The 27,545-nt window shown below is 39.3% G+C and overlaps 1 protein-coding gene and 1 pseudogene across 2 annotated transcripts; one reads left to right on the top strand and one right to left on the bottom strand.

Moving 5' to 3' along the window:
* The first annotated feature begins 1,983 nt into the window (after positions 1-1,983).
* Positions 1,984-22,147, top strand: LOC145784210 (integrin beta-1-B-like). 2 transcript variants are annotated; one of them, XM_082595987.1, is made up of 19 exons: positions 1,984-2,117; positions 4,066-4,229; positions 4,844-4,956; positions 5,248-5,363; positions 6,079-6,262; positions 6,940-7,071; positions 7,564-7,716; positions 8,165-8,254; positions 10,255-10,392; positions 11,656-11,767; positions 12,090-12,166; positions 12,275-12,402; positions 13,446-13,561; positions 13,776-13,972; positions 14,398-14,520; positions 14,997-15,133; positions 17,249-17,376; positions 20,453-20,616; positions 21,426-22,147. In XM_082595987.1, the coding sequence occupies exons 2-19, from the start codon at positions 4,073-4,075 to the stop codon at positions 21,492-21,494; spliced, it is 2,334 nt and encodes a 777-aa protein (XP_082452113.1). In that variant the 5' UTR covers positions 1,984-2,117; positions 4,066-4,072; the 3' UTR covers positions 21,495-22,147. The 2 variants fall into 2 exon arrangements, with proteins under 2 accessions (XP_082452113.1, XP_082452114.1); XM_082595988.1 differs by lacking the exon at positions 8,165-8,254.
* Positions 22,148-24,514: 2,367 nt separating this feature from the next.
* Positions 24,515-26,712, bottom strand: LOC145784189 (26S proteasome non-ATPase regulatory subunit 7 pseudogene; annotated as a pseudogene).
* Positions 26,713-27,545: the final 833 nt, after the last annotated feature.

Below are 27,545 nucleotides of genomic sequence, written 5' to 3'. Positions count from 1 at the left end.
CGCGACTGCCGCGTGTTCAGGAAGGAAAGAATGGCTTCTTCTGCGCATATGTTCAAAGTTTGTGTCGCTGCGTTCTGCCCGTTCAATTCGTAAATATGTTCGCTAGCACGTCAGCGACAACTTGATGGAATCGGCTTATTTTGAAATAAATTATTTGGTGGAAAAGATTTTTTAAGTATCTTAAAAAGTTTAGCTTCCATCTTGTTATCAGACTTGCGAAATTTAGTGTTATGACGTCACAATAAATGAAGTTGCATCATAGCAACAGCACTTTTCACTTTCCTGACCATTGAAGATAAAACGGCAATGATGACGGTGGCAATTGCAACAAGATTGGGGTGATGACTTTATATCGTTAGCAGTGACGCAGTGAATGTTCGTCAGCAGTGACGCAACTAACAGTTTGCGTCGGGGATCCAACAGACCAAATAGGCCCACTGGAACAACTTTAGATGCAAATGCATCTTCCACATAAAGGATAAGAATAAGGTTTTAATTGACGCTCCGAAGAAAATGGCCTCCACCCCCTTTTGCTTGAAGTTTCCTCATGCTTGGGTGTTGATCAATTTTCCATAGTTGGATTTTCAATTATATTGATTGGCATCATTTGTATCTTTGCTTTTGGATTGAAACCAAACAGTTTTGCACTATCTCGACACTTTGACACTTCCGTTCATCCGTTCAATCGATTGCGACTTCGACCATTCTTCAATTCATCAATCTCCAAAGCCCTCGATCCCTTGCAACCTTCTTCAGCTCTTCCATGCCCATCCCGCTGTCATTCATCACTGTATCGAACTATCTTGTTTTGGGACGGCCGCTTCCTCTTTGCTTTGTTATTCCTTTTACACTGATTCTGCTAGCAGACTAACTGATGTGTCTAAGTTGGTGCACCAGTCATGGACCGCTGACATTTTTTTCGCTATTTTTTACGTCACTTAAACCGTAGCTTATGATTGGTTGGCGGTTTCATTCTAGTCAAGTTTAGTGGCAGAATTTCGACTTGTTAAAGTGGCTACCAATTTAGCCGCGACGAAGTGATCTTTCGTGCTCTGTCATGACCTTCAAAGAGGGTTTATTTTGCTTTCACTTCATTTGTATTCAATGCTTCCTTGCTGCTACAATTAGCCTTCAGCTCGTCATAATTTCCAACAATAACAAAATTTCAGGAAGCTAATCTTTTGAAACAGAAGTTGACAGTTTCTTTTGCAACGTCATTGTTAACCGGAACAAAATTGCGAAAGATCATTTCAACCCTGTTCCAGAGACTAGTGTTGAATGGTTGACGATTTACTTTAACCCAGACAGCAAACCGGTCGTTTTTTATATTGATTCAACGTCTGCAGACGTTGAATCAACTTAAAAAAAACGACCGATTTGCTGTCTGGGAAGTGGACGGGTATCCGAAACGTAATTGTTTCTACGCAAAACCGCCTGTCTTAAATTTATTTCGCAATTTTGTTTGCGCAAAATTTCGTTTTGCGAAATGGCCATATCGCGAAGACCCGAATCCCATGCTCGTGTCCACCCTCAAGTATGTCATTGTCATAATGCAACTACGCGCTCTTGTTGAGTGTCGACCTGGCAACCTATTGAACATCGCGCATGCGCCCTTACGTTGCGTGTCCCGCCACAAGAAAAGTAACACACGGCAAAAGCTATTACGCTTTGACAAGCAAGACACAAAGTTGTCATTTTCTATGATTTTACTTATAAAGAAAAACGACAAAGCAGAGATTCGAACTGGTATCCTTGTGCTCACAAACCAGACGCAAACCCGCTACATTAAGCAAGAAGTTCTCCTTGAATCTAAGCAAAAATTTTACTTTGAAGTTGTGCACACGCAGAGAAGCCACACGGAAGTCCCTAATCTATTGTTCCCAAAAACTTCCCGAGTTTTCAAGAAATGTTTTTCTAAGCATTGCTTTGTTTTACGTTTTAACAACGCAAAGTGATGTTATTTTTACAGGTTCAAGCAGGAAATTGAGTCCCGAACAAATATGCGCTGATTCCCAGAGCAACTGCAGGGAATGTATTCTTGCCCACCCTCAATGTTCGTGGTGCTTCGATAACCAAACCACTCCGCGCACCCGCCAAATTAGATGCAGAACTATCAGGTACGACCAAGACTACTTAGAAATACGGCCTGATTTGTCACATTCTGCAGAATTTTCCACATTTTGCCAACTTTTTGTGATATCTGAGAAACGTTTTTCTAAAAGTTATATGACAATGTCTCCTTCACTGCTTTCCCTGGGTGGCAGAATGGGTTTTACAACATCAGACGTTGAAAAACAAAGACAATTTGGTTTCGAAAACTTTAGTCAGACTGTTAATCGCGTTTAAACGATCTGATTGAATGTTTTCCAACTTAACTTTTTGTCATTTTTTCTACTGCTTCCCCAAGGCAACAAAAGCTTTTATATCATTACGAGTCAACAAAAAGTAAAAAAATTTGGAAAATATCAGTCAGATACTAGCAGTAGTGGAAATGTTGCAAAATGTGACAAATCATGCCGCATCTCCAGGTAGCCAGGTACGATTCAATCTTTTGTATAGGCTTCATATCATACATAGAAAATAAGAACACCAGTTCAGAAAAACGAAGATAAAAAAAGACTAAGTAAAATTTTAAAAATTGATTTGAGTAAAAAACAAAACAAAAAAGCAAACAAAGATAGACAGTTTCTATCTTGATCAGCCTTGATGTGTTATCAATTTAAAAGTACTGATGGTCGTGAGGGAAACACACTTGATGTGTAAGTTTATCATGGAGAAGAGCAAGGTAGGCAAAGAAACCCACACAAAGAAAAGCTAAGCAGAAAATCCTGATAGCTCTTTTCAGTAGCCTCTGGTTACAATTCGGAAAACATTCCCAATATGGGTAAAATGGTAAACTCCCGGCCCTTAAGTCTCCTACACGACAAATTCGTAAATAAGGTACCATACATGTCAATCAAACTACACTTACCTTTGCTGCGGCTGCCGACTTGCATGGAGCATGCAATGGTTATTCATTATTAAGTAGACAAATAAATGTCACGTCTGACAGTGCGCGAATAATAATTTATTTGCATGTTTAAATGGTCATGCCTCATAGGTTGCAGGCTTTGTTAGGTTCAGATAAGTCCATATACTTTAGGTACTGGTCCTCGGAAAGGCCCTAGTATAGGGTGGTTTGAAACTGCTATAAATATGCGAAGCTGCAAATGTAGGTCTAATTTCTTAAATTGAAGTTAATTGGTGTATGGTGTCAGGAACGTAGCCAGCAAAAAATTTCTGGGTGGAAGGAAAATTAATTTTATTGAACATGTTAGTGAGCCCGGCAACGAGCTGGTGAAAACGAAGCACTCAGAAGGGGGTCTAGGGTGTCTCCCCCAGAAAAATTTGAATAAAACATCTTAAAATTGCAAATTCTGAAAGTACTTTTGGCCTAAATCCATAGTATGTTGAAATAGAAGGAAATTGCTTGTTTAAAATATTTCGTGGTGGAGATGGCAATTGCCCAATTTGCCCCCTGACTACGCCCCTGTATGGTCTGAAACATCTGTTCGTTTTACAGTATAAAGTTCACAACTGCTATTGTTTAGTATATTATAACTATCTATTAAAATTGAGCTCAGAAAAGTTTATGTTGTTCTCTTAATCCCAACAAAATATGTTATCTTCAAACTTCATGATCTTCTTTGAAAGGCAACAGCGCTTGATCGAAAGATAAGCAAGACAGCGCAGTGATCAGCGCGATCATCAATGCTGGAGATTTGAGTTCGATTCTAGTGCCTGTTAGCTACCACTTTGTCTATCTATGAGATTATAAAACGGCTGTTTCTTGAAGAAAATAAAAGTGGAAAGCCACTTGACTTGACCACAATAAGTTATAAACTTGGTCAATTCTTTCGTTCAAACTGGTTTTCCTCAATGCTTCAATTAGGTGCCAATATAATTTATTTGTTTATACCCCTGAAGATAATTTATTTGTTTAAACTCCGTATAATTTATTTTTTTATACTCTTCGAGTCCTGAAGATACCGTTTATGAATGAATGTCTTGAATATTTGGTTCCAGAGAAAATATGGAGACCTGCTTGTCAGATTCCATTGAAAATCCAATGAGCAGCCAAATATCCTCAAAAAACGAGCCATTCTCTCAAATCTTGGATTACAAAGATCTTGCAAGTCAAGAAGTGATTCAGCTCATGCCGCAAGCACTTACCGTTAAACTAAGAAAAGGTTCGTGCCTCAGGTTAGGAGAATCCATGTTTACAATGTTTACATCTAATATAGATGGATTTCTTATTAAATAACATTGCCTACCTTAATTGCAAGTCAGCTTGTATTTTCAGCAGATCTTTTTTTTGCATCATGAGCCAATCCGGTGGATTGATTGATTGAATCTTTATCCTCGGAGTGGGAAAGCTTCTTGCAGAGCTTAATCCTGTCAATTGCGCATACTTGAAGAGGCTTTGAATCACTGACGCAGGCCCGGTTACCGAGATTGACAGAGTGAATTTTCTGATTGTTGAAGTCTTGTTGCCGGGAATTACTCCACCCATTAGATGCCGCTGAATGGAGAGCAGTCTTTAACGTGCGTTGCTCAAGCGCACACCCTGAGAGTCGAACCAGCGCCGCTTGATCTTGAAGCTTTTTCTTACCAGAAGTCAAGCGCAAACCAACTGAGCTATCGGGGCTGACGGATGTTTGTACAAACTTTCTTTGATATATAAAAAAGATTTGTTTGTCTAGCTAGTCATACTAGGTCGGGAGCAATAGGTAATCTAGGAGTAACTCATACTAATTAGAGCTGTGACGTTTTCGTTTTTCCAACCGTTTCCACAATTTTTCAGACCAACCTCAGAAAGTAAACATCACCTTCCGAAAAGTTTTGGAATATCCTCTGGATCTATATTACGTCATGGACCTGTCTCACTCCATGAACGACGATTTAAAAGTCTTGCAAGTAGGGCCAAGTTTCTTTCTGTGCATCTTAATTTTGTGTATCCTGATATACTTTATCACTCCATCTTTAACGCTGAAATTTATCAAGAATATTTGAAATGCTTGCACTTTCACTCTATTTCAAAATAACCTACGCCATGGTTGTGTGTCACTACATAAATAAATTGTCTTTCTGTATAACGCTTGTATTAGGCATTCAATCTTTTCGTCTGTGTGTTAATAAATAAAAACATTTATTAGCCTATTGCGCAACTGAGGTTGCCGTCTGACATCAAAATCTTATTTTGACTAGAAACTGGGAAGCAGTTTGTTAGATGACATCCGTGACATCACAAGTAACGTCCGACTTGGATTTGGGACATTTGTGGACAAAGTAATGCTTCCATTTGCCAGCACCATACCAGAACAGTGAGTGATTGAACTTGTTTGAAAGATTTAAACCATGCTGCTAATGCTGGCCTAGATCACAAGCAGGTAACTGACAATATGCATTTATTCCGACGTTTTATCACCCAGACAAGACTGCCTTCTTCAAGGAGATAAATAAGTCAGTGGCTACTTGGCCACTAGACTTCTGCAGAGCATAGAGCCATGCTATTTACAAAAAACAACATGAATAAAAATCTTAAAGATTTGAACCAGTTTACCATAATCAAAGACCAGGTCATTAGCTACTGTGAGATCGAACAAAAACGTACTTGACAAAACTCCGCAAGTCCGACTCCGATCCCTAATAAGCCAAAGTTCTTCCGATTTTATAAGTCCATAATACTCAAAACAACTCTTGCTGGTTGTGACAAGATTCATCACGAAGATATTCTGTGGATTTCGAAGGGAATCGAAATAAAATAGATACAAAGAATTTTGCGTAGAATGAAACGTTTGGAAATATTTTTAGCTAGGACTTAAAAATTATTAAGTCTTTAATGCGCTTTTCGTTTTGACTTCGATTTCACAACGAAACTAAATTGTTTTTCTTTCAACATGAAACCAAGACAAAAAATGTTGAAACGAAGTAAAATTTCATAACATACATTCTTACTTCGAAGTGCAGCTTTATTACAAGGTGAAATGTTGATTAAAATTGTCCTGGATTAGTTAAATTGACATTAGGCTACTTTAGGCTACAGAATCCTTGCCAAAACGAGACCGATCGCTGCGCTCCTGTGTTTGGTTTTCGTCACCAACTATCTGTGACGTCAAATGGGACTGCGTTCAAGGACGCGGTGAGCGGAACCAGAATTTCGGGAAACATCGATTCTCCTGAAGGAGGATTTGATGCCTTGATGCAGATTGCAGTGTGTCAGGTGAGAAGATCTTGTTTGAAAAACGCAAACGTCTTGAAGGAAGAATGAGTCTTTTATTTCACAAATCTAGATAGAACGATATGTTTCAGCATGATGCTGCGGGTTTGCTGTGGTAACAGCGGTTTTGTGCGAGCTGTCGGAACACAGTTCTCTGGTCATCTGCTTTGATGAGTGGAGTCTGAGTTTCATCGTTTTATAAGGCTTCTGTCTCCGGCTTGTTGACCGTGCCCAGTAGAATCTTATTATTAATATTGGTACCGAGGTTAAGCGGTAGTATTTACGAAGATGTAAGGGCATGAATGTGATTTCATTTTCAAAATGGCTATTGCGTTGGTTTTAACTTTTCTGATAACTCTCATAAAATATCATTTTAATTTTTATGGTAATGTAAAATCAATGTCTCAATATTTGGCTTAGCAATTATTTGTTAAATCCAAACTTACGCCCTTAACGCCCTTCACCCTTAACGTCCAGTAGTTGAATACTTAGACTAAATGAACAGGAAGACAAGAAAGCCAATTTTGTGCATACTTTCAGACAAGTCATTAAATGTCCTGTCAAAGACAGCCGCTTGCTATTGAGCAGTGCCGAACCTACGCCTTTCGGGGGGTGATACTAGGGCTATCATCCTACAAACAGAAACAAACTTCGCTTTTCTAACAAGCATGGGATTTCAGGATAAAATTAAATGGCGGCCGGAAGCGTTACGAGTAATCCTCTTCACTTCGGATGCATCCCCCCACATCGCCATGGATGGGAAACTGGCCGCTATCCTTGAAACAAATGACATGCGTTGCCATCTGGAAGAGGTTGGGAAGTTTTGTTAAAGCATGTCTTAATGGTTGGTTGGTTTTGAATCTTTATCCTCGGACTGACAAAGCCTTGATTGGTTATTCCTGGTAGTTTCGCATACTTGTAGAGGCTCTTGACGCAAGGCCGTTTACCGAGATTGACAGAGTGAAGTTTTCGATTGTTGAAGTCTTGTTGCCGGGGAATTATTCCATCCATTAGTTGCCGCTGAATCGAGAGCAGTTCTGAAATTCGTTGCTCAAGCGCACACCCGAGAGTCGAACTTGCGCCGCGTGATTATGAGCCGGGAGCGTAACCACTGTGCTAACGGGGCGGACAATAAATCAGCTTTCAAGAATGAGTTTGCTCATCAAGCATTTTATTTAACGATATATCACGGTTTATCACATGTGACATCTTTTTGATAGTTTACCCTCTTTTTCACTGGAAGAGCGTATCATGGTGTAGCATCTGCTTTTATGTCAGTACTATAATGTGCACAATTATCACAGGGCTTCAATACATATCTACCGCAAAACGCTGTGGTGTATTCAAAGAGCAAAGTCATGGATTATCCTTCTATTGGCCAACTGAAGAAAGCTTTTGATGATAACAAAATTCAAACCATATTTGCTGTAACCCAAGACGTTCTCAGTTTATATCAAGTAAGTATACAGAAAATACCACTTTGCCACATTCTAATGAATCATTTTTAAACAAACCGTTTGACACAACTTACATATAGCAAGACAGATTTATAAACCAATTAGCTGCACTGAGATTTTATGCATTTTGATATTTGTATTACATTACTTCTTTAAAGACTATATTTAGAATTAACCATGACTTTCATAAACTTTTTATTTGACTAAGGACCTTCTGATGATCTTCCTTTTAGGGTGAAACAGGCTGTCAAGGATTTAGAGAGTAATAACTATATTTGATAGAGTTAGTCATAAGTGCTAATGTTGTTATAAGTGTGATTTGCTCGTTCTGTTGTCTAATTGATTGTTTGTTTCTGTGGCATGAACAAGCCTTAAAATGTTATCAAACCATATTTCGTTGTTTTTCCTTTGAGATGTTTAACTATAGTAGGCCTACTTTTCGATTTAGGAACTTCCAACAATTTTGAAAAACTCTTACGTTGATGAATTGAAAAGTGATTCCAGTAATATCGTTCCAGTCATTGCCAAGTCATACAATGTGAGTTGTTCGGTAATAAACGTGACATTAGAACTTTTAAGGGAGAAACGAATGAAGTTGGATCTGAAATTGGGTTCACCTGACATTTACTTTTAAGGGGCCTTTACATTTTAAGGAATAACTGCAACTGTATATACGTAAATCCTTTCGGCTCCACAGATCTGACATCAGTATAGCAGGTGGTTTAAGTTTTAAAGGTTTACACGGACCATTTTTTTAGAAACTTGTTTTCTTTGGAAGATACTTATCTATCATAAACCCTATGTACTGAGTTCAGTTGTGAAGGTTTGAAGGGAATGTGGGTAACTCTAACCGATTGAACTTTCGTTTCTAGCACTAGTTGCTACGGTTATCTGATGAGATTGAAAGTAAAAGCAACAATAAACAGAATGGTTAATTGCTTCACTGTCGTAACTTTGTCACCTGTAAATTTATTTGATATGACATGCTAACTTGCTACCAAGTAGAAATGACATTGATTTCCACATGTAATGTGACGTTTGGCTTCGATCACCACAAGCTCGTTTATTTTGTTTATCACTAGAGTTGAGAAAATGAAGATATAAAACAAAAGGTGCACAATTGTTTCTTATAATTTGCATGCCGTTAAATACTTAGACCAGGGGTTCTTAACCTTTTTTCCCTTATTACCCATTTCTGTCCAGATCAAAGTCCCATTACCCAAAATCTAATTTTATCTATTTTACCATATTAAAAATATAAAACAGCGTTATTCAACAAAAACAACATTTAATGTAAAGAACGGCATCAATAGTTTCAGTGAGACATTTGCGCTTTTTTTTGTGTACAATTGATGCAATATTGGGTGCGATTTTGGATACTGCACAAAGCAAATCTGACTTCAGATCTAACAGCTTGTTTCGAAATTTTGACTTCAAAGCAACAACACTTGGAAATGCTGATTCACAGAGATAAGTGGAAGGGAACATAGTCAACAATGTTAGTGGTTTTGCACAACTTTTGGATATGCTTTCCCTATCATTTTCCCAAGCTTTCACCTTCAAAAGAATATAGCTCGCTCGTCTCAACACTAACTCTAAATGTACACTTAGCTATATAAACTACTTCAAACAACTGCTAACAGCAACGCAGCCATCAAGCTTGCTTATAAAACAACTGTAACTGAACTGATTATACAAGAAAAATCTTACTATTATGTCACAAAAATGAAATACATAAAACCGTAGCTAACTGCTCTAGGCTGCTCCTGAGCTGAGTCGGAGTCTGCCTCGCTTTCTGACCTAGTCTTGTTCTGAAACGATCCCTGTTCCATATCTAGAAAGCTAAAACCTCAATTGCTAAGGTAACAGGGATCAGTAGTCAGTAGATGTAACAGAAAATATATTTCGCACTTGTTAGTGCATCGTCAGTTCTGATAAGGGCAGTTAAAACCTACAAGTAATGTTTTAAATAACAACTTAACTGCCCTTTATCAGAACTGACGATGCACTGACAAGTGCGAAATATATTTTCTGTTACATCTACTGACTTACTGATCCCTGTTACCTTAGCAATTGAGGTTTTAGCTTACATAAAACCGGCAACAAAAATGATGCGAAAAATAAATCACTATGACGAAACAATTCTAAAAATGATAAAATATCACTGTGCTTGTTTGGTTGTTTTGAACGGACTCAAATAATAAAAAAAGCATAAGTAATAAAGCAACTTTACCACTTACAGCTGTGACATTGTTTGTTACATCTATAATTCTAAATATTCTGGTTCAGCTGATTACCCACCTGCTATCCTGAAATTACCCACATGTGGGTAATTACCCATAGGTTAAGAACCACTGACTTAGACCAATGAAAAGAAAGAGAACAAGCCCGTTTGCGCACAGTACCACCTTGTTAACACCTTGCAGGCGTACCACAGAAGTAAATTGCGTTTAATATAACTTATTTATGTTTTTTCATTTGCCAGAAAATTTAAGTTTCAGTTTTGCAAGACAACATAAAAACAAAGCACTTTTTCAGGCTTTACGGAGTAAAATCCAACTTACCCAAACATCTGCCCCAGATAATGTGGAGCTAACACATCGCGTTCTGTGTCCAAATACTACCAACTGGGTTGAGAACTCATGGGAGTGCACCAATGTGACAATTGGCGATGAGGTAAATGGTTTTCATATCCACAAATGACGATAAAGTACATTAACAAGTCGGATGCTTGGTCTAGTAGTGAGACCCTCTGCTGGACAGTCGGAAGGGTGTTTGTTCGACATCTGTTACAATCATTGGCTTAGCGAAACGCTTAATGACATGCCTGTGTCGACACAAAGATTCTTTGTCTGTTTGTCCATTTGCTCAAAAATATTTTGCCTTGGGCTTTTGCCTGGATGCGACAATAAGCCAATAACAAACCTTACGGTGTCCGATCTGCGATTTGTAATCCTGCTTGCTTCATATTCGGAAACGTTATCATGTTCACTTGTACACTTCTCCTTCTCTTAGCTTTCCCTTATACTTTTTTCATTGAAAAGTCAATGATGTAATTTCCATATTTGCATATTTTTTTTCTCTCCCAATAATCTGGGGATTTATGTTGTCAACCTCCTAGTGATGAGTCATGGTGATTCACGTTTCTGAAACAAAAAAAAAAAACATATTGCCAAAAATCTGCTTATTGTGTCTGCATTGTTTTAAAAAACTGCTGCTCTTCTTCTTCTGTGAAAAGGTTTTGGTGTTTCTCTTGGAAACATTTATTTTCACATAAGATTTCCAAACATTAAAAAGTTGAAGTTAAGCGATCATCATCACTTTCGTTATCATCATTATCAACATCGCCAACCGGTCAGGCGCTATGGCTGGCAGATTGCTTCTAACAATTTACTTGAAAAAATAAAGAAATGTTGCTTTACGCTGAAGTCCTTAACAATTGACGTGACGTGTGTTCTGTTTGTGCGCCAAATAATAAAAACTTCAGATCACACAAGTTTTCTGATAGCTCTGGTTTGCCTCGTTAATGTTTGAGCTGCCATAATGTTATTTCGCCCCGTTAGCTCAGTGGTTACGCGCCCGGCTCAAGATCAAGCGGCGCTGGTTCGACTCTTGGGGTGTGCGCGTGAGCAATGCATTTCAGGACTGCTCTCCATTCAGCAGCACCAAGTAAATGGAATAATTCCCCGGCAACAACACTTCAACAATCGGAAAACTTCAATTTGTCAATCTCGGTAACCGGCCCTGCGTCAACAGCCTCTACAAGTATGCGAAACTACCAGGAATAGCCCACGCCAAAGCTTTGTCAGTCCGAGGATAAAGATTCAAAAACCAACCAAACCATTCCAGTTTGAAAAGCTTTTTAACATACAGCGTACGTAATTTTATCAATACAGTAGGCTACTACATATTAGGAAACTTACTAGATTTTACTTTTAGGTCGTTTTCCAGTTCGAGCTAAACTCTTTGAATTGTCCAACTGACCGACGGCAAAGTGACGTCATAAAGATTTCATCCAGTTCCATTCCCGATGTAGTGGACTTGACGATAGGTTTGTGAGTGTTGGGCGCCGTCGTCTTGCGCAACCAAAATGAATAAAAATCTGAAGTAAAAATTGTCACGTTTGAGTGACATATCTATTACTATTAAAACATGTGGCACTCTAATGGGCAGCCTATAAAGAGGCATCGATAGGGAACATGCCTACTGTGCTGTGAAGTGAGCCATTTATTTTCTACTGGGATCCACATCTGCCTGCTTTCTGCGTTTAAATGTGTTTTTACATCACTTGTAGCCTACTTGCCACATGTGGCGTGCAAATTTGGTGATCAAAGGCTCACAGACCTCCCTGACCGTTTGACAAATATTTTCAGACTACATTTGCGATTGCGGTTGCGTTCACAACAGAGACGAAAACAGCTCACTGTGCAGCAGCAGCGGAAACCTTGAGGTGATTTTGTATGTTGGGCTATTTGGTATGGTTGTCTATTTTGCCCATACACCTATTGGTTTAACTCTCGACTCTCAACAGTCCTTTAATAATGATCACAATCTTTAGTGTGGGATATGCAGTTGCAACGAAGGAGTCACTGGTCTGCAATGTCAATGTACGGAATCCACAACGGGACTTCCTCAAGAGAGAAACTGCACCAAAGGCGACTACTTTCCGGGAAAGTCCGTTTGCAGGTAAGCGGCCACAACCCAGTCGAACCCAGTGCTGAGGATCAGCGGTGAATCTAGGACAAAGTGCAGTTGATGGGTAGCCTACCGAGGTGATGTCTAAATAGACTAAACAGTGCAAAGAGGTTGAAGGGGCAAAAATCCCACTCTAAATATCCCAACAAAAATTAATTGAAAAGTACTGAGCTCAAACGTGGGAGTCAGAATGTGTTGTCAAAACACTTCTGCAATTTTGCTCTCTTTGTAGCAAAATGTTGCATTTTTCCTCAATAATTTTTTAGCGAAAACATGACCAGCTCTCCAGATCTTGCAGAAAGTGTATTGCCGTTGTATTGGATTAAAATACTCGAATTCAAACCCACCATTAAAAAATGAATTCCGGGTAAACGGAAATTCATTTGATTCTGATTTTGAAATCATTTGATTTTGATTGTTACAACTAAACATTTCCAATAAAAATGTTAATGAAAATACTTTTAGAGCGTTCAATATTGTTTCTTGCACAGTTAGCTGTTCTCGAGGATAACTTTGCTTCTCTTCTCTGTTCCTGTGATACATGTCCATACGAGCGGCATGTATTTTGATGTTAAATTCTGACGTTATAGTTAGACCAAAGCAACGATATCATATCCACAGTGCTGCCAGCTCACTGAGGTTGTTGTTTGTTTGCTGAGCAATTTGGGCTACTTTCCAGGTTCTTACGTTGAGAGCTCTTAAACTGCAATCAACTGCAGGGTTTTTGAAGGAGTCCTCTTTATTTTCTAAACACAATTCACTCATCCGTGGGGGAGCGGGCTTTTCCCTCGACACCCATAGGAGAGTACTCAGCGGTTGCGAACGACATAGGGGAAGTACCTAAACCCACTCCTCTGCTGAGCCAGGCAGAAATGAAGTTTAGTATCATGTTTGGAAGGTCTTTGGTAGGCTATGACCCGACGGGGAATCAAACCCACATCTACCGATGCAGAAGGCGAGCACTCAAACCACTAGGCCATTTGCTATTGGTTACAAGTGGACCTACAGCTTCATTATCTTCCGGTTGTTTCCAGTGGCCAAGGATTCTGTGAATGCGGCAAATGTCAATGCATTGACGATTACTTCGGTGAATTTTGTGAATGTAGAAGATCGGGATGCCCAGAAGACAGTGACGGTCACCCTTGTGGCGGTAAGTTTGGTTTGGTTTTAAATCTTTATCTTTGGACTGACAAAGCCTTTGATAAGTTTACTCTTGGCAGTTTCGGATAATTGTAGAGGCTTTTGACGCAGGATCGGTTACCGAGATAAAATAAAATTTTGGGGGCGATTGCTGTTTCCGAAAAACTATGTTTAAATACTATCAATACTATCATAGCATATCACTGTGTCCTTGTGCTTTGAAGGCAAAATCCGTGGTTCCTGTGTGAACTGCAACAACAATCCAGTGTGCGAATGTAACCAGACTCCCGATGGCTGGACACTTGACCAACACAGCAAACAATGCATCTGCAATGATAAGTGGTGCAGGGCGCCCAACGCAACGGTGATCTGCGGTGGCCAAGGAAGCTGCGATTGTGACCATTGCTCCTGTAAAGATAATGTGAGCCGAATTCCTGATAATAAAGTAGATTTACTGTAGATATGTCAAAGCATTTTTTCGGTGCACCACGCGTTGCTGAGAGGATGCTTCAAACATGTCACCAATGAGCGTTCAGAGCCCCGGAACAAGACACCTTTAAAAACACTTTGAAACAGTTCACTACAGTAGGCTGCCTTAAGAAAGGGAAAATCCTCAGTAAGTGTGTTATGGAAAGAGGTTTTCAAGCAGGGACCTCTAAAAAGAAAAAAAAATATCTAAATTGAATGCAAACAAAGTCTATCTGTTTGAGATCTTGCATGGAGTAATATAACTTTTGTGCACGCTCTATGCTGCTTTGTTCTTCAGCACATATTTTACTTATGTACCAAACCTGCACTCTGATGACTCACTTCTTGTTGGTCACCATTACTTGTTCCATTCTTCAGTACGACGGTCGATTCTGTGGGAGATGCATCCACCCAAGTTGCAGCCCCTTTGTTGGGAATTGTGGCGGCACACATATTCGACAATGTACGGAATGTGTGTACATCCATGACAGATCAAACACGGTAAGTGTTTTCAATCCCACAAGCAGTATGTCTTCCTCCCAAAACGAGTTGCGTCTGGGATGAAGACCTTCTAGACAGTAAATGGCATTTATAAAGCCTTAGTGAACCTGGAGCCTTAAAGTTTTACATGCAACAACATACAAGCAGTGATTGTGCGAGGATAACGACAAGCCTATGCCTGGTACGGAAAGCATTAAAGTTGTAGAATTGTTGACTAAATTCTTTTAGTTGAATTATTAACTTACTACTTAGGCCTACTTACGCACAGCTAAAAATAACCCATCAATTCAATGATATGTTGCATTGATAGCCGCATAGGGGTGAGGAATGAGGATATTCTTTCAACATGCTTGCATTTGGTTGTGTTGCATACAAATGTTCAATTTGCTTGCCGGTACCTAACAATTAATGTACTGTACAAGACAATGAGCTACTGCGTATAGGAATACCTAATGAAATGTTTCCTATCTCAACAGGTGTTATCGCCGGAATGTACCGCTACTTGTGAAGGAATCAATTTCATCGCTGTTGAATCGATTCCAGACTGTTTTGCTTGTGCGGATGGTGAGCAAAGTGATGAATGCGATCTTTGCAAGACTTTGACTTTAGACCTGTAAGTCAGAGTCAAAACATAATTCATGTTGAATTTTAAAGACATGGAAACTATAGTAGTCTGAAGCCCTTTTGAAATCGGTTCAACCCCTTCTGAAAATTTTCAAGCCCTTTAAACTCTCATTCACCTTTACGGTGTGACGTCAAAAGACCAATTTTAGGTTTGCAATGTTCACTTGATTTTTGATCATTGTGCGTCGATAAGAAGGCAGCAGGCTGCGGACAAGATTAGCCGACTGAGAGTTCGAGAACCTTCCCAATTAGGCGGCCCTATTGTAGACAGGTCAGACTGCCATTTTCCTGTATAAGAAGTGCAGATAAGTTGTTAAAGATAAGAGCACTTTCAAACAAATATGCAAACACCGCATAAAATAAGATTTTTTGTTACTAAAGTTACTTTTTTTAGTTGTACCAATCAACAAAAGAAATGTAGAACCAAAACTTCATGGTTGTGGGGTCAATATTTAAGAAGTTATAAAGTTACCAAAAGTCACTTTTTGTGTTTTTAGGTTACTTTTCATTTGTTAGGTCACTTTATTTTGCATACTTTTTTTTGCCTAATTTTCCCATTTATTTATCTTTTATTGCTACTGGAGAGATAAATTTACATTCTAGGTAATGCCAAGACATTTAATCTATCTTCTACTATGGTACGGATTTTAGGTTTGCACGAGCCCGTGCTTGTTCGTATCGCGTGTATTCCCGATAACTCTTAAAGTAATTTTTTCGATGAAACAAATTGTGTTAACTATATTTAACCACTTGTTTTCCCTGCAACAGCTAAAATGTTTGATTGACAGAAACTTTCTGCCAGAGAATGTAAAATATTACATTGTGTAATTTGAATATGTAGGCTAATTATAATTTGAGCACAAATTGAAACTACTGTAATTTGGATGCTTTCTTATGTTGAATTGCTACTATTTTTTACGCTTTCTTGTTTTTGTTGAATAAAGTTACTTTTTCGCAAAATTAAAGTCACTTTTTTGAGTTTTCTTAGGTTACGATACAAAAAAATCGTCCTAGTGACGACCTATGTGCTGGTTAAAGAAGTCCACTCCGGTAACAGCTGGACGGCTTTTTTCTAAATTTTCGGTCTCATTAATTTTACAAATCCGTTCCTGCCTCTGCGTGTTGTAGGCTAAACGTCTCTTTCTCTGCCTCCAGTCCTTTACTAGCAATCAAAATAATATGTTCCTTTCATGAAGAGTCATGGTCGTTAAAAAAGAACCTGTAGAGATAGGCTATGCAACAAACTAGGCTAGCTATGTCTTGTCGTCAGAGATGGGCGTGATCGTGATCTTCAAGATCACTTTTTTTTGGTGATCTTGATCTAAGACCACTTTTTTTTGTGTGATCTTGATCTTGAAGGACAATAAGATCAAGATCACTTTAAAATTGAATTTTACTTCCTAGATAGAGGCATTTTTTTAGAACTCGTACTGTACAAAGTAGTTAGTGGGAACTGCTAACATTAAGCCACTGTTAATATGATATGCGTCCAACAAAAGACGAATTAAAGTCTCCATCTAATCTGGAGAGTGTTGCCATTTCAATATGCCTTTACCCAGGTTGCTTATAGCAATTATTTTTGCAACATCATTGATTAAAAACTTCATTTTTTTTCAAATACACAAAAAGTGATCTTGATCTTCAAGATCACGATCTTGATCTTCAAGATCAAATAGTTTGGTGATCTTGATCTTCAAGATCACCTATTCTTGGTGATCTTTATCTTCAAGATCACCAATACTGGTGATCTTTCCCATCTCTGCTTGTCGTGCCAATGCGTCTGTCCAACGTTGCACTCTTTAGGCTGAGGTTTCGTAGGCTAGGTTACGTTATTCGTTGACATGGGCTTACGACCTACGCACGTAATTGCATTCGGTTTCTTTGAGGCTTTTCATTACAATTATAAAACCAGCAGGCGTAAAATAAATTATTATTACGTCACTTCACAACAAACGTTGGTTTGACTTCCTGTTATATTGTTGGAGCCGGTGCGACAATTGTAACGCCCAATCCTTTAGGCATATCAAAACTCTTTTATTGACGTCAACTTTTTGTCGACCAATCACTGGATTTGACGCTTTATTTTGTGTATTTCTTGACGCAGGTCGATACATCAACCGCAACTTTGTGAGGCGAATCCTTACGGAACGTGCAAGGCAAAGTATGGGATTGTGTGGGATGTGCAGAAGAAGGAATATGTTGTGTTTGTGAGAAAGCACGTTCAAGAAAGAGGTAAAACATATTTCGTTGTGGCATCGCTGGCAGTGCCGGATTAACCAAGTGCGGGGCCTGTAGCAGATTGATTTAATGCACAGATAATACCCGGGAAGTAATTGAATATTTTATAGATTTGATCTACATTCTACAACAACAAAAATAACGAAAGTCTAATGTAATGTTTTATTTGCAAGGAGAAATATAAAACTTTAACAATATCATTCAAAGGTCTTTTCGACGCATTTTGATCTCTGCAAATTTGGCTTCAGTTGAGTTCAATGACTTCAGAATGTCATTTTCAATACTCAAAAGAGTTACATATAAGTGTAGCCGCTTTTGCCCCATCGTGTTTCGCAGATAGTTTTTAATCAACTTCAATTTTAAAAATGATCTCTCTCCAGTACAATTAGTTACCATCATACATGGATAAATGCGCAACAAATTGTCAATGTTAGGAAACGTGGTGTCAATATTGTTTTCTTTAATCAAAGTGAAATAGTTGAGTTCTGGAGAGGAGCAATCAATAGCAATGTGCTTTACGAATTCTGAAAACTGAGGTAGTTCATCTTTCAATCCATCTTCCAAATCCTGGGAATATGCTTCTAAAAGTCTGTCAGACTTTTTTGGATCTGCGCTGGTGTTAGGTCATGCAGATTTCACAAAAAACGAAACCGTGTGTTCAATTAGGTGTATGCCTTGCGACGTTGCTCCAGCGCAGATTGTAGGCTGTCCAATACTGCAAGGAAAACTTCCACCCGGAATCTGTCGTTAGGTTATTGATTATCCATTGCATCTGGAACTGAACGGTCGCTGCCTACATCCTCATCGCGCCTTCGATTTCGGACAATTCTTCTTGTGCTTGTTGGTCGGTAATCCGGCACTTGAGTCAGCTTCTGCGCCTCTGACTCAAACTTAGCAAATTGTTCTCTGAAAGTCTGTAGAGATCCTGCCACAGAGGCACACAACGCTGAAGCAATATTGAGATTTTGCTGATTTGCTTGAAGAGAGGTTTGAGTTGCCTGGAAGCAATCGAGTAAGCTATTTAAAAAAAAAACACTCAAGATTCCAGTTTCGAGCAACTCCATTAGCCTGCTGTCGACATTCTGCCTTTTGCTCTTGGTCATTTGCAAGTTTCTCCAGTGCCTCCTTTATGAAAGGAAAACGTTCTTTAATAACCTTAATGGCATCAGCTCTTGTGGATTAAACTCTTCCCTGTGAAAACACAATGCGCGAAGTTGCCATTTTCTCGAATGTTCCCTCAAACAACTAGGACTAGCATCGTGGGCTAGTGGCATTCGAACAGGCAGTTGCCTACAGCGGAAATTACCGGTTTTTTAAGTTTAGAATAATTAGGAAAGGACAAGACGTTGGGACTAGTAATTTATAATCCTACAATTATAATGTTCTCCTATGCCATTCCAGTTTGCAGGCCAAAAATTACTTGCCATGTTCGATATTTTTTGCAAAAAAAAAATTTTGCTCACCAAGCGCGGGGCCCGTAGCAGCTGCTACATCTGCTACTATAGTTAATCCGGCGCTGATCGCTGGGTGATAAGCTATGTAAATTTTAGTAAAATTATGGAGATGTAGGGATTTGTTAAGACATTAAGGCGAAAATAGAAGCCATAGCCTACTAGTACAGTAAAAACTAATGCTGACTAAATATAGGCCTATGCAAACTAAACTGTCGCAAGATGTATAAAGTGACAATCTGCTTTTATTTTGACGTTTCGTCAATCAGATAGGCTACGACTGACTTCTTCAGGGGGGCTAGGTCAGGTGGTGACTACCTGTCTAGCATGGCAAAACACATGACCATGTTGCTGAAAACCAACCAAACATCCAAAAAAACGTTCGAATAAAGCAGATTATCACTTTATACTTATTGTGATAGTTTAGCTTAGTTTTGACCAGATGAACGTATCTGCCATGTTATTTAAGTTAGCTTAAGGTGCTTGTTGATATCTCAGAAGGAGGCTGACGTATGTTTATCATTTCGCTACGTTTGCTGCTGGTTAATTAGACTATGACTTTAATATGCTCAGTCGTCCCAACAGTAGCGTTTACATGGCTACTTTTTGAGCCGAAATGATTTTAAAGGACAATTTTTTTCTAGTTTTTTTTTTTTTCTGAAACTTAGCCTTATGAAAACACATCGTATTATTTTTTAATAGCGCGTTTCCTTAAAGGTTGTTTTTACTTTCTTGAAGTGGTGTCTTGCTATTTAAATATATTTTTTGTGGCTTTGGGTCCCGGGTATCTCATTAGTAGGCAGCCTACTTGTGTTTGTTTGTTTGTTTATCTTTATCCTGCATTGCGGGAAAGCGGACTTGAGCGCTATGCATCGGTGTACGCCTTCCGACGTACACCTGACCCACGCTGCAGCCGACGGCAATGTCTGTTTCCGGTTGTCTACTTTACTTATGACTTAAATTTGGTACTACCCAATTACCCATTAGTCGAAATCGATTTCTAGGTAGAGGCAATTATCGTAAAGTTTCTTGCCCAGAGAAACAACAGCAAGTGCGGGTGGCTGGAGTCGAACATGCAGGCTCTCGACTGTGAGCCCAACGCGCTAACCACTCGGCCACGGCTGCCGACTTAACCCAAATCATCTTCTCAACGGCTCTTGTACCCAAGATGGGACCCATGAAACATTCAAAGATGGATGGAATGCATTGATTTTTAGAAATAAGAGACCTATTAAATTTTAAAGTTGTGACCGTAGTTTATAAGTGGGCTATTTTTGCAGAGAGAGAGAGATGGAGAAACTTTTATTTTGTCTGTTGCGACAATAGTACGAGAAGAGTTCATTCAAGGGCAGCTTGATATTTATTTGACAGAAGACTAGCCACCACCAGTAGCGCTAACATAGCCTTTGGGTCTAGGGACTACTTTTAGATCCGTGACCTTTTAAAGGGGATCAAGAACTTGAAGATAGGCTCCCACAAACATTCTTTGGAATAGCGTTTTTTTCTTAGAAGTGTTGTAATTTGGGGCCCGATGATCTCATTGGTAGGCTATATGGCCCCAATTATATTCTCAGTGGCCCTGGTTATCACTGTAGGCTAAAATTATATCTTTAATACAGACTGTCCAGCTGTGAATATTCTATATATCATTATCCCTGTTGGTGGTGGAATCCTTTTGATTGGTATCATCGCCTTGATAATCTGGAAACTGATTTCCACCGTCAGAGACAAACATGAATATCAAAAGTTTGTTCAAGAAACTACAAAAGCCAAATGGGCTTCAGTGAGTAGAATGCATCTTCTTTTTACAAGCATAGCCTAGTTTTTTTTTTGTTTTGTTAGGTGGACCAGTAGCGTAGCCAGGAATTTTGAAAGGGGGGGGGGGTCTGGGGGTCCTCACCCAGAAAATTTTGAAAAATTACTTTGAATTTGATGCATTCTGAGAGCATTTCCAACAAAAATGTGGGTACAAATATTCCTGTAAAATGGTGCTGTCTGGTAGCATAGCAAAAGGATAAGATCATGTTTTCTTCGGCATTTTTCGGAAAAAAAAGCTACGTCTCTGTGTTTTCTTGTTGCTAATTCCTGGCTGAGATGTTTGAATGTTTGGTATTGGCAAAACTTGCTCTTTTAATGCAATTTTGTTTAAAATTAGGCAATTTTTTTTTAGACTGAAAGCATCATTCTCAATATCGTGACGTCACACGAGTGCCAAAAGGGGGGGTTGTAACCCCCAACCCCCCCCCCCCCCCTTGGCTACGCCACTGAGGTGGACAATACGTCCCTTTTTCTTGTTTGAAAAATCTATTGGAACAATTAACCCACTTCATCTACAATTAACCGAAGGAGGCTACCGTAGCCTACAATGGTTACTGTTAAAACTACAACGCAAGTGCCGAAGTTAGTGGCGCTAAGGTTTGGAAAATCTTGATAAAAATTCACTGTTAAATTGAAACTTTGAACTCATCACTAAAGTGTCTTATTGCGATTTACCCCCCCCTCATAATGCCGCATGATATTTAAATAACCCGCAAGTCGGTTAAGTTCATTCAACTAACTACGCTGTGTTAGAAATTGAACTTTATGTTTCAGGGTGAAAGTAAATTATACGTGAACCCGAACGACAGAGTGACGAACCCGATGTTCGTCGGCAACGACTGATGGCAATCCCATCTACTTCGAGAATGTATAGCATACTGCATGGTCTGACCTGTTGTTGCACATTGCTGGAATCAGCTATGCTTGTGCTATCCAATTTTGTAGCCAATGCGGCGTAGACCTATTTCTTTTGTATATTTTTTAAATCATTCTTTTAGAACTGTGTTAGTCTGATTATAAACATGGATATCACTACAACATTGACTTGTCTCACTGTTTCTGAATAAGTTCTTTGCATGAACAGACAGAGCAGCTAGACAAATGTGCCATGTAGCAAGTATATCAAAGCAAAAGTGGTTCACATATGGTTACATGTTGTGCAAGGGCGCGGGAAGTAGGGGTGCTCAAGGGGCTTCAGCCCCCCCTAGAGCTAATTCAGCCCCCCCTGGAATTTTGGATAATTGCTTCAGCCCCCCCTAGAAAATTCTGATAATTTAAGGTACATAACATATTTTCAGAAAATTATTCGAGCAATAATTTCTACGATGAATCGATCGAGTTCCTATTACGTGTGATCGCGCTCATCATTCGAAATAAAGAGTCGTCATTCACAGGGAACTATACCTCGCAGTAGCGGTTCCAGCCACCCTCCCTACTAACACGGCGTTCCATCGTTTATTGGACATCATTCTGCAATATTCACTTTACACTTACAGCATAGAACAGCAAGAGATCTGGTTGTTATAACGGAGTGCGGCCGAACTTAAAGCATTATGCCTTGGATCGTTATACATTCACTGCAGTAATCATGCTCTCGATTTGATTTTGCAAGACGTTGTAAAGGAGGTGAGGCTTATTGCCGATGCCTTAAACTTCGTTCAAGGCAGTTGTAATTCGTGAATCGTCTAAACGTAAATCTTTATTCATGTCGTTTTTTGGTTTCGATGAAGTTGCCTGCAATTTTCTGGGTTTGTGTCCTACTCGTTGGTGCTTTCGTGCTTCTGCCCTCGTTCGTGTTGTTAAGTGCTACCCTCCCCTGTTGCAATGTCTGACCGACATGACAATAGATAGTGCAATGGAAGGAGACGCACGTGCAAAGATAGCCTAATCAGCTTGGTAAAATAAGCACACACGTTGCGGCTTTATTTTGCGATTACCTGCAGAGGTGAAGTTTTTCAGCCTGCAGAAGCCGTCGCTAGACAGCTCCAAAACAAGAAGATCTCCGCTTCTTCAGCTTTGGATCCATCACCAGTTTCCGCAAACGGATCAAAAATCTCAGAAAAGATGAATCCGTTTCCAAGCTTGTGGAAGCAGCGAACGTCCCAGCGTCTGCCAATAGCTTAAAGACGCCAAAGGATCTCCGAGTGAGCAAAACTTCAGCAAAATTTTGAAACACAGAGGAATCGGATGCTTTGTCGTCTGCGGGAGAAGGAGCGTGGAAACGGCAATACATCAAAGCCCTTGAGTTGTTCAAGCTGAGCTTGATCGAAGATTCGACCAAGTGGATCAGCTTACAGCAGCCACCAGAGAAAAGGCCCTTCTGAGCTGTGCAAACGGTGAGGAAGAATCTGATACTGAGATCAGGTTACCGGATGCCATCAGAAAAAATCGCCTAAAACGGAACTTACCTTGCTCAGCGATGCTGTATAAGTGGAAAAACCGCAAACTCCGTTCAAAAGGTTGCTGAGATACTATCGCAACCAAACCCTCCAACACTGATCTTTTCAAAGAAACGTGAAAATTCGTGGAGCTCTGCCTTTGCCTCCTGGTTTCAGCTGCATCATCAGAAAGTTCTTTTTCTGCTCTAAGACGCCTGAAAACGTGGTTGAGAAGCTCAATGACACAATACAGACTTACCGTACTCATCTTGCGTTGATGTATGTCCACCAAAACATTTTGAACGCTGTCGATGTCAAAAAGCTCATGACACAGTTCATACAAGTTAGAGAAAAACCTGAGCGAAAGGCAATCTTCGAAAGAGTGTGAGAACTCATTTCCACAAACTGTCGTTTTCACATCACTTTCTAATTTGTTCGTTTACTTTTTAATTTCCTGAACAGCTGCTTTGTTGCTGCCGTTCTTCGTTTCTTACAACTTACAATGTGTGTGTTTTGGCGTCGTTTTACACACAGGAGGGACCTATAAAAGTTGCTACCAGTTTTAAACGTTTCCCTACACAAGGGGGGTCTGGGGGGCGAAGCCCCCCAGAAGCTCACAACACTAATGGCAGCTTCAGCCCCCCCTAGAGAAAAATAGTTCCCGCGCCACTGATGTTGTGTGTAAATGATGTGCAAGCGTTTGTATTTGGCTTGCCAGGAGAAGTTTTCAAGTCTACCAATGGCATGGCATCGAAACGAGCCTTTAGGCCAACTCTGGACAATCTACTGCGCATCCGCGTTCATCTGTAGGTTTGACTGTTTGTTAAATCGTTCACTCAATTTTGGCTTATATACTGTTTCGTGCTATGTACATTTACGTCTGCAATTAAATACTTTCAAAGATGATTAACTTTTTTGAATCGGTGAATGTATTTTGTTACCTAGGAGATAGGTCAAATGCCAGTAGGCTAGTGGTTGTGAAAAGGTAGTGACTGCAAGAGTTGGTTGGATAAAATTGAGTGTCGAGAGTTGTTAATTCGTAGAAGATTTTCGTTAAAAATGAGAGGAAGCATTTATTGTACTGCAGTTGCGTGAGATCTGCAATGCTGTACGGAAGTGAGACATGGTGCTTGCGAGAGAACGAACTGGCAATTTTAAGAAGAACTGAGAAAGCGATGGTCAAAGCAATGTGTAGTGTGAAGCTGACGGGGAAAAGAAATATCGAGGAACTAATTTTAGTCAGAAATAACAAGTCATGCGTCATTCATATGATGCGGCATTCGGGGCTTGCGTCATTCAGGTCTTGCGGCGTTTGGGCCTTGCGTCACAAAGTCGTGTATCTGTCCATGCACAGGCAAGAGTGTAAACTCAGATAGGCAAGTGATCCATGTGTTCAATCAGAAGCGAAATTCCAAAAGTGGATACTCGCTAGACGTTTCATTTTTGACGGAAACAACAGATTCTCATGACAGACTCGTTCAAAAATACGTTGCTTCACATATATTTTGCGTCAATGGAAGTTATTTTATGAAGTTTCCAAATCGAAAAAAGATAACAAATTTGATAAAACACGTAATAAACCATTGAGAGTACTTGCTTTGTAGTAACGTAACAGTATATTGTACAATCCGCCCCGTTAGCTCAATTGGGTAGCGCCGTGATTTCGTAAACGAAAAAGTTTAAAGATCAAGCGCCGTTGGTTGCTTTCCATTCAGCGGGCATCCTTGAGCTGCTCTCCATTCAGCGGCATCCAATGGATGGAATAATGCCACAAAAACATTTCAACATTGATCGGAAACTTCACTCTGTCAATCTCGGTAACCCGCCCTGCGTCAAGAGCCTTTACAAGTATGCGAAACTACCAGGAATAACCAATCAAGGCTTTGTCAGTCCGATGATAAAGATTCAAAACCAAATGACCAACATGCTGCATTGCTGCTACATATTTAAGCAACTTTGAATGTTCTCAAGTACGGTGACGAAAGTGGTTACTGCAGTAAAAAAAAACTTCAAACATTGCAGCATTCATTAAATCGCAACTTATCAGGAAGACGTTGCACAAAATTCATCCAAGACATCTGTCAACGATGAACGAACAAAAGTTTAATTTAAATCACAATCCCGATAGTCAAATTGAGTTATCACGGAGTAGACGACGGCTTCTAAAAATATTGAAAAAGATAGATGACAAGCTGTATGACCATTTGCAAACTCATACATGCAAAATCACATTTAAGAATATTTATTGAGCAATCTGGTGTGTCGCATACTTTTTGCCCACCATGGTTATTGTTTCCACAATTTTGGATGTTATAATTTACGATATTAATAATTTCCAAAATTATGCTAACTTAACATATTTCTGCACAGTTGTACACAACAGCACAATTAAAGTTATTCAGTATGGGTCAGACCTATCCTTGTAGCCATGTATACTATATAATATATTTTGAAAATGTTACGAACTGCTTTATTGCAAGACAGATCACATATCAAACAGCAAGTTATATATGCAAATATTGAAAACATGTTTTATGTTTTTGTGTAAGATCACATTGCCATGTTAAAAACAATCAACTCGGTAATTGTTGTCTCAATCAGAACAGATATTACCTATCAAAACTAGAAATGTTATTATATTTTTTAGCTTTTTATTTTCCTTTATTTGCTGAATTTGATTTGGACTTTTCTGACTTTTTGCTTGTTGTGTCGACTTTGTCTTCTTTCTTTGAAGCATCACCGCTCTCTTCCGGTTTCTTCTTTCCTTCTCCACGTTCAGCGTTTCTTGTTGATACTTTGTTGTTAATAAGATTGTGAAGGGCGATAACGGAACGAATTAAACAAGACAAATAAACAACAAGCATTTGATCATTGGTCTTCAGATAGAATGATTTACTAAATTCGGATAGGTTGACGTCAGGCAAAAGATTAAAAATATCTTGCAGCTCATAAATTATGCCGTGATTCAATGGAAGTGTTCCAGTGGCGACTTGTTCCAGATAGTTTTTAATTTCAAACAACTTCACGCCAAGACCACGGACGCCTTGAAGCTGATTAGTGATGCGTTGGGACAATGTTCCAGCAGTTACATTGTGAATGTCTCGAAGAAGATGCTCTACACCAACTTCTTCCGCTTCCTCTGCATCTATTTCACTTGGAACATGCTTGAATGTTTTAGATGTAGGCGTGCCATCATCATGAACTTCTTCCACAGCAACATAAGCTTCTGTTGGCAGCCCAAGATCTTTGGGTTTAGCATCAATAATGACAAGTACAGCTTGGGAATTGTATCGCTTTACAAGTTCATTGATTGCGATGTCATTTGAGCATAACTTTGGTCCAGTATGATACCAACCAACAATTCGTTCTTTAGCATTGACTTTTTTGAACATTGCTGCCATACTTTCAAGATAATCATGATCTAGAAACCAGACATCACGATCCCGAATATCTTCATCAAAAGGAACAGCGAAGCTGTTTGATATGTCTAGCAGTTTTTTGCCATCAATGGTTTTCCACTGACCAAGCAAGACTCCTACAACCCTGCTTTGACTTCCGACTTTTCCAATCCGATTAAAGTGATCAACAACACTAAGTAAAACCAGTGGATGGACCACAACTTTCTCCATTGATTTAACAACAGTTGCCATTTTTACCCAAAAAAATCTATTCACCAATTGACTTAGAACTGCAAAAAATTGATTTAATATAAATAAAATGATTATATTCAAATTCAATGACAAAGTGCAATTGTCACAAACAAATTGGCACAATATATGTTGCAACAGTGTCATCTTTTTTGTAGCCTTTATCACCAAACAAAGCAAAAGGTCTGCATATCTTGGATGGTGAGACCAAAAACAGGCTGCTTTTCAGTAGCTTCTTGGGATAGTCTGGGGAAACATCGTCAATTGTGGAATGCTAAAAAGGTAAGCAGCAACAGTACACAGGGTTCGATCTTAGCGCTGGTCCTCTGGCCAATGTCTAGTGCGAGTTCCCTGCGGACCAGTACGAACCGTTTCGCAATGGTCCGACTGTCCAGTGCGAAACTATCATTGTATTATGACTGTCGTTTGATCGTTTAGAGTGCGTGGTTCTCGTTTGCGCTTCTATTCAAACAAGAAAACATGTGATCCGTGCGTGTTAAACCATAAGAAAAAGGCAGCAGCATCACATGTTAAATCATAAGAAAAAAGCAATCGCAACATCACGTGACGATGTTAAATCGAAAAAAAAGGGGAATCGCAACAACGCATGAGCTCTGGTAGCCTAGTACAGTACTCTCAAGAGATTTGATGCATAAAAATGTTAAGATTGTGCTAGAGTTTAGAGAGCATGTGAGTGATGAGGCATCAAATTAACTTAATAAATAGGTTAAATTAATAATGATTTTTGACTGTTATTGTTGAATTAGGTACTATTGAATAAGAATACCGTACTTAAGGTTTATGCAAGATTGCTTAAAGAAATCACGTTCTGTTCAATAAAGTTCTCTTTACAGTATTACAAAATTTAT

The sequence above is a fragment of the Aplidium turbinatum genome, chromosome 15 (genome assembly GCF_918807975.1).
Source record: "Aplidium turbinatum chromosome 15, kaAplTurb1.1, whole genome shotgun sequence".
NCBI classification, from domain to species: Eukaryota; Metazoa; Chordata; class Ascidiacea; order Aplousobranchia; family Polyclinidae; genus Aplidium; species Aplidium turbinatum.
The sequence above is the reverse complement of the archived record's forward strand: the minus strand, read 5'-3'. Positions and strand labels throughout refer to the sequence as shown.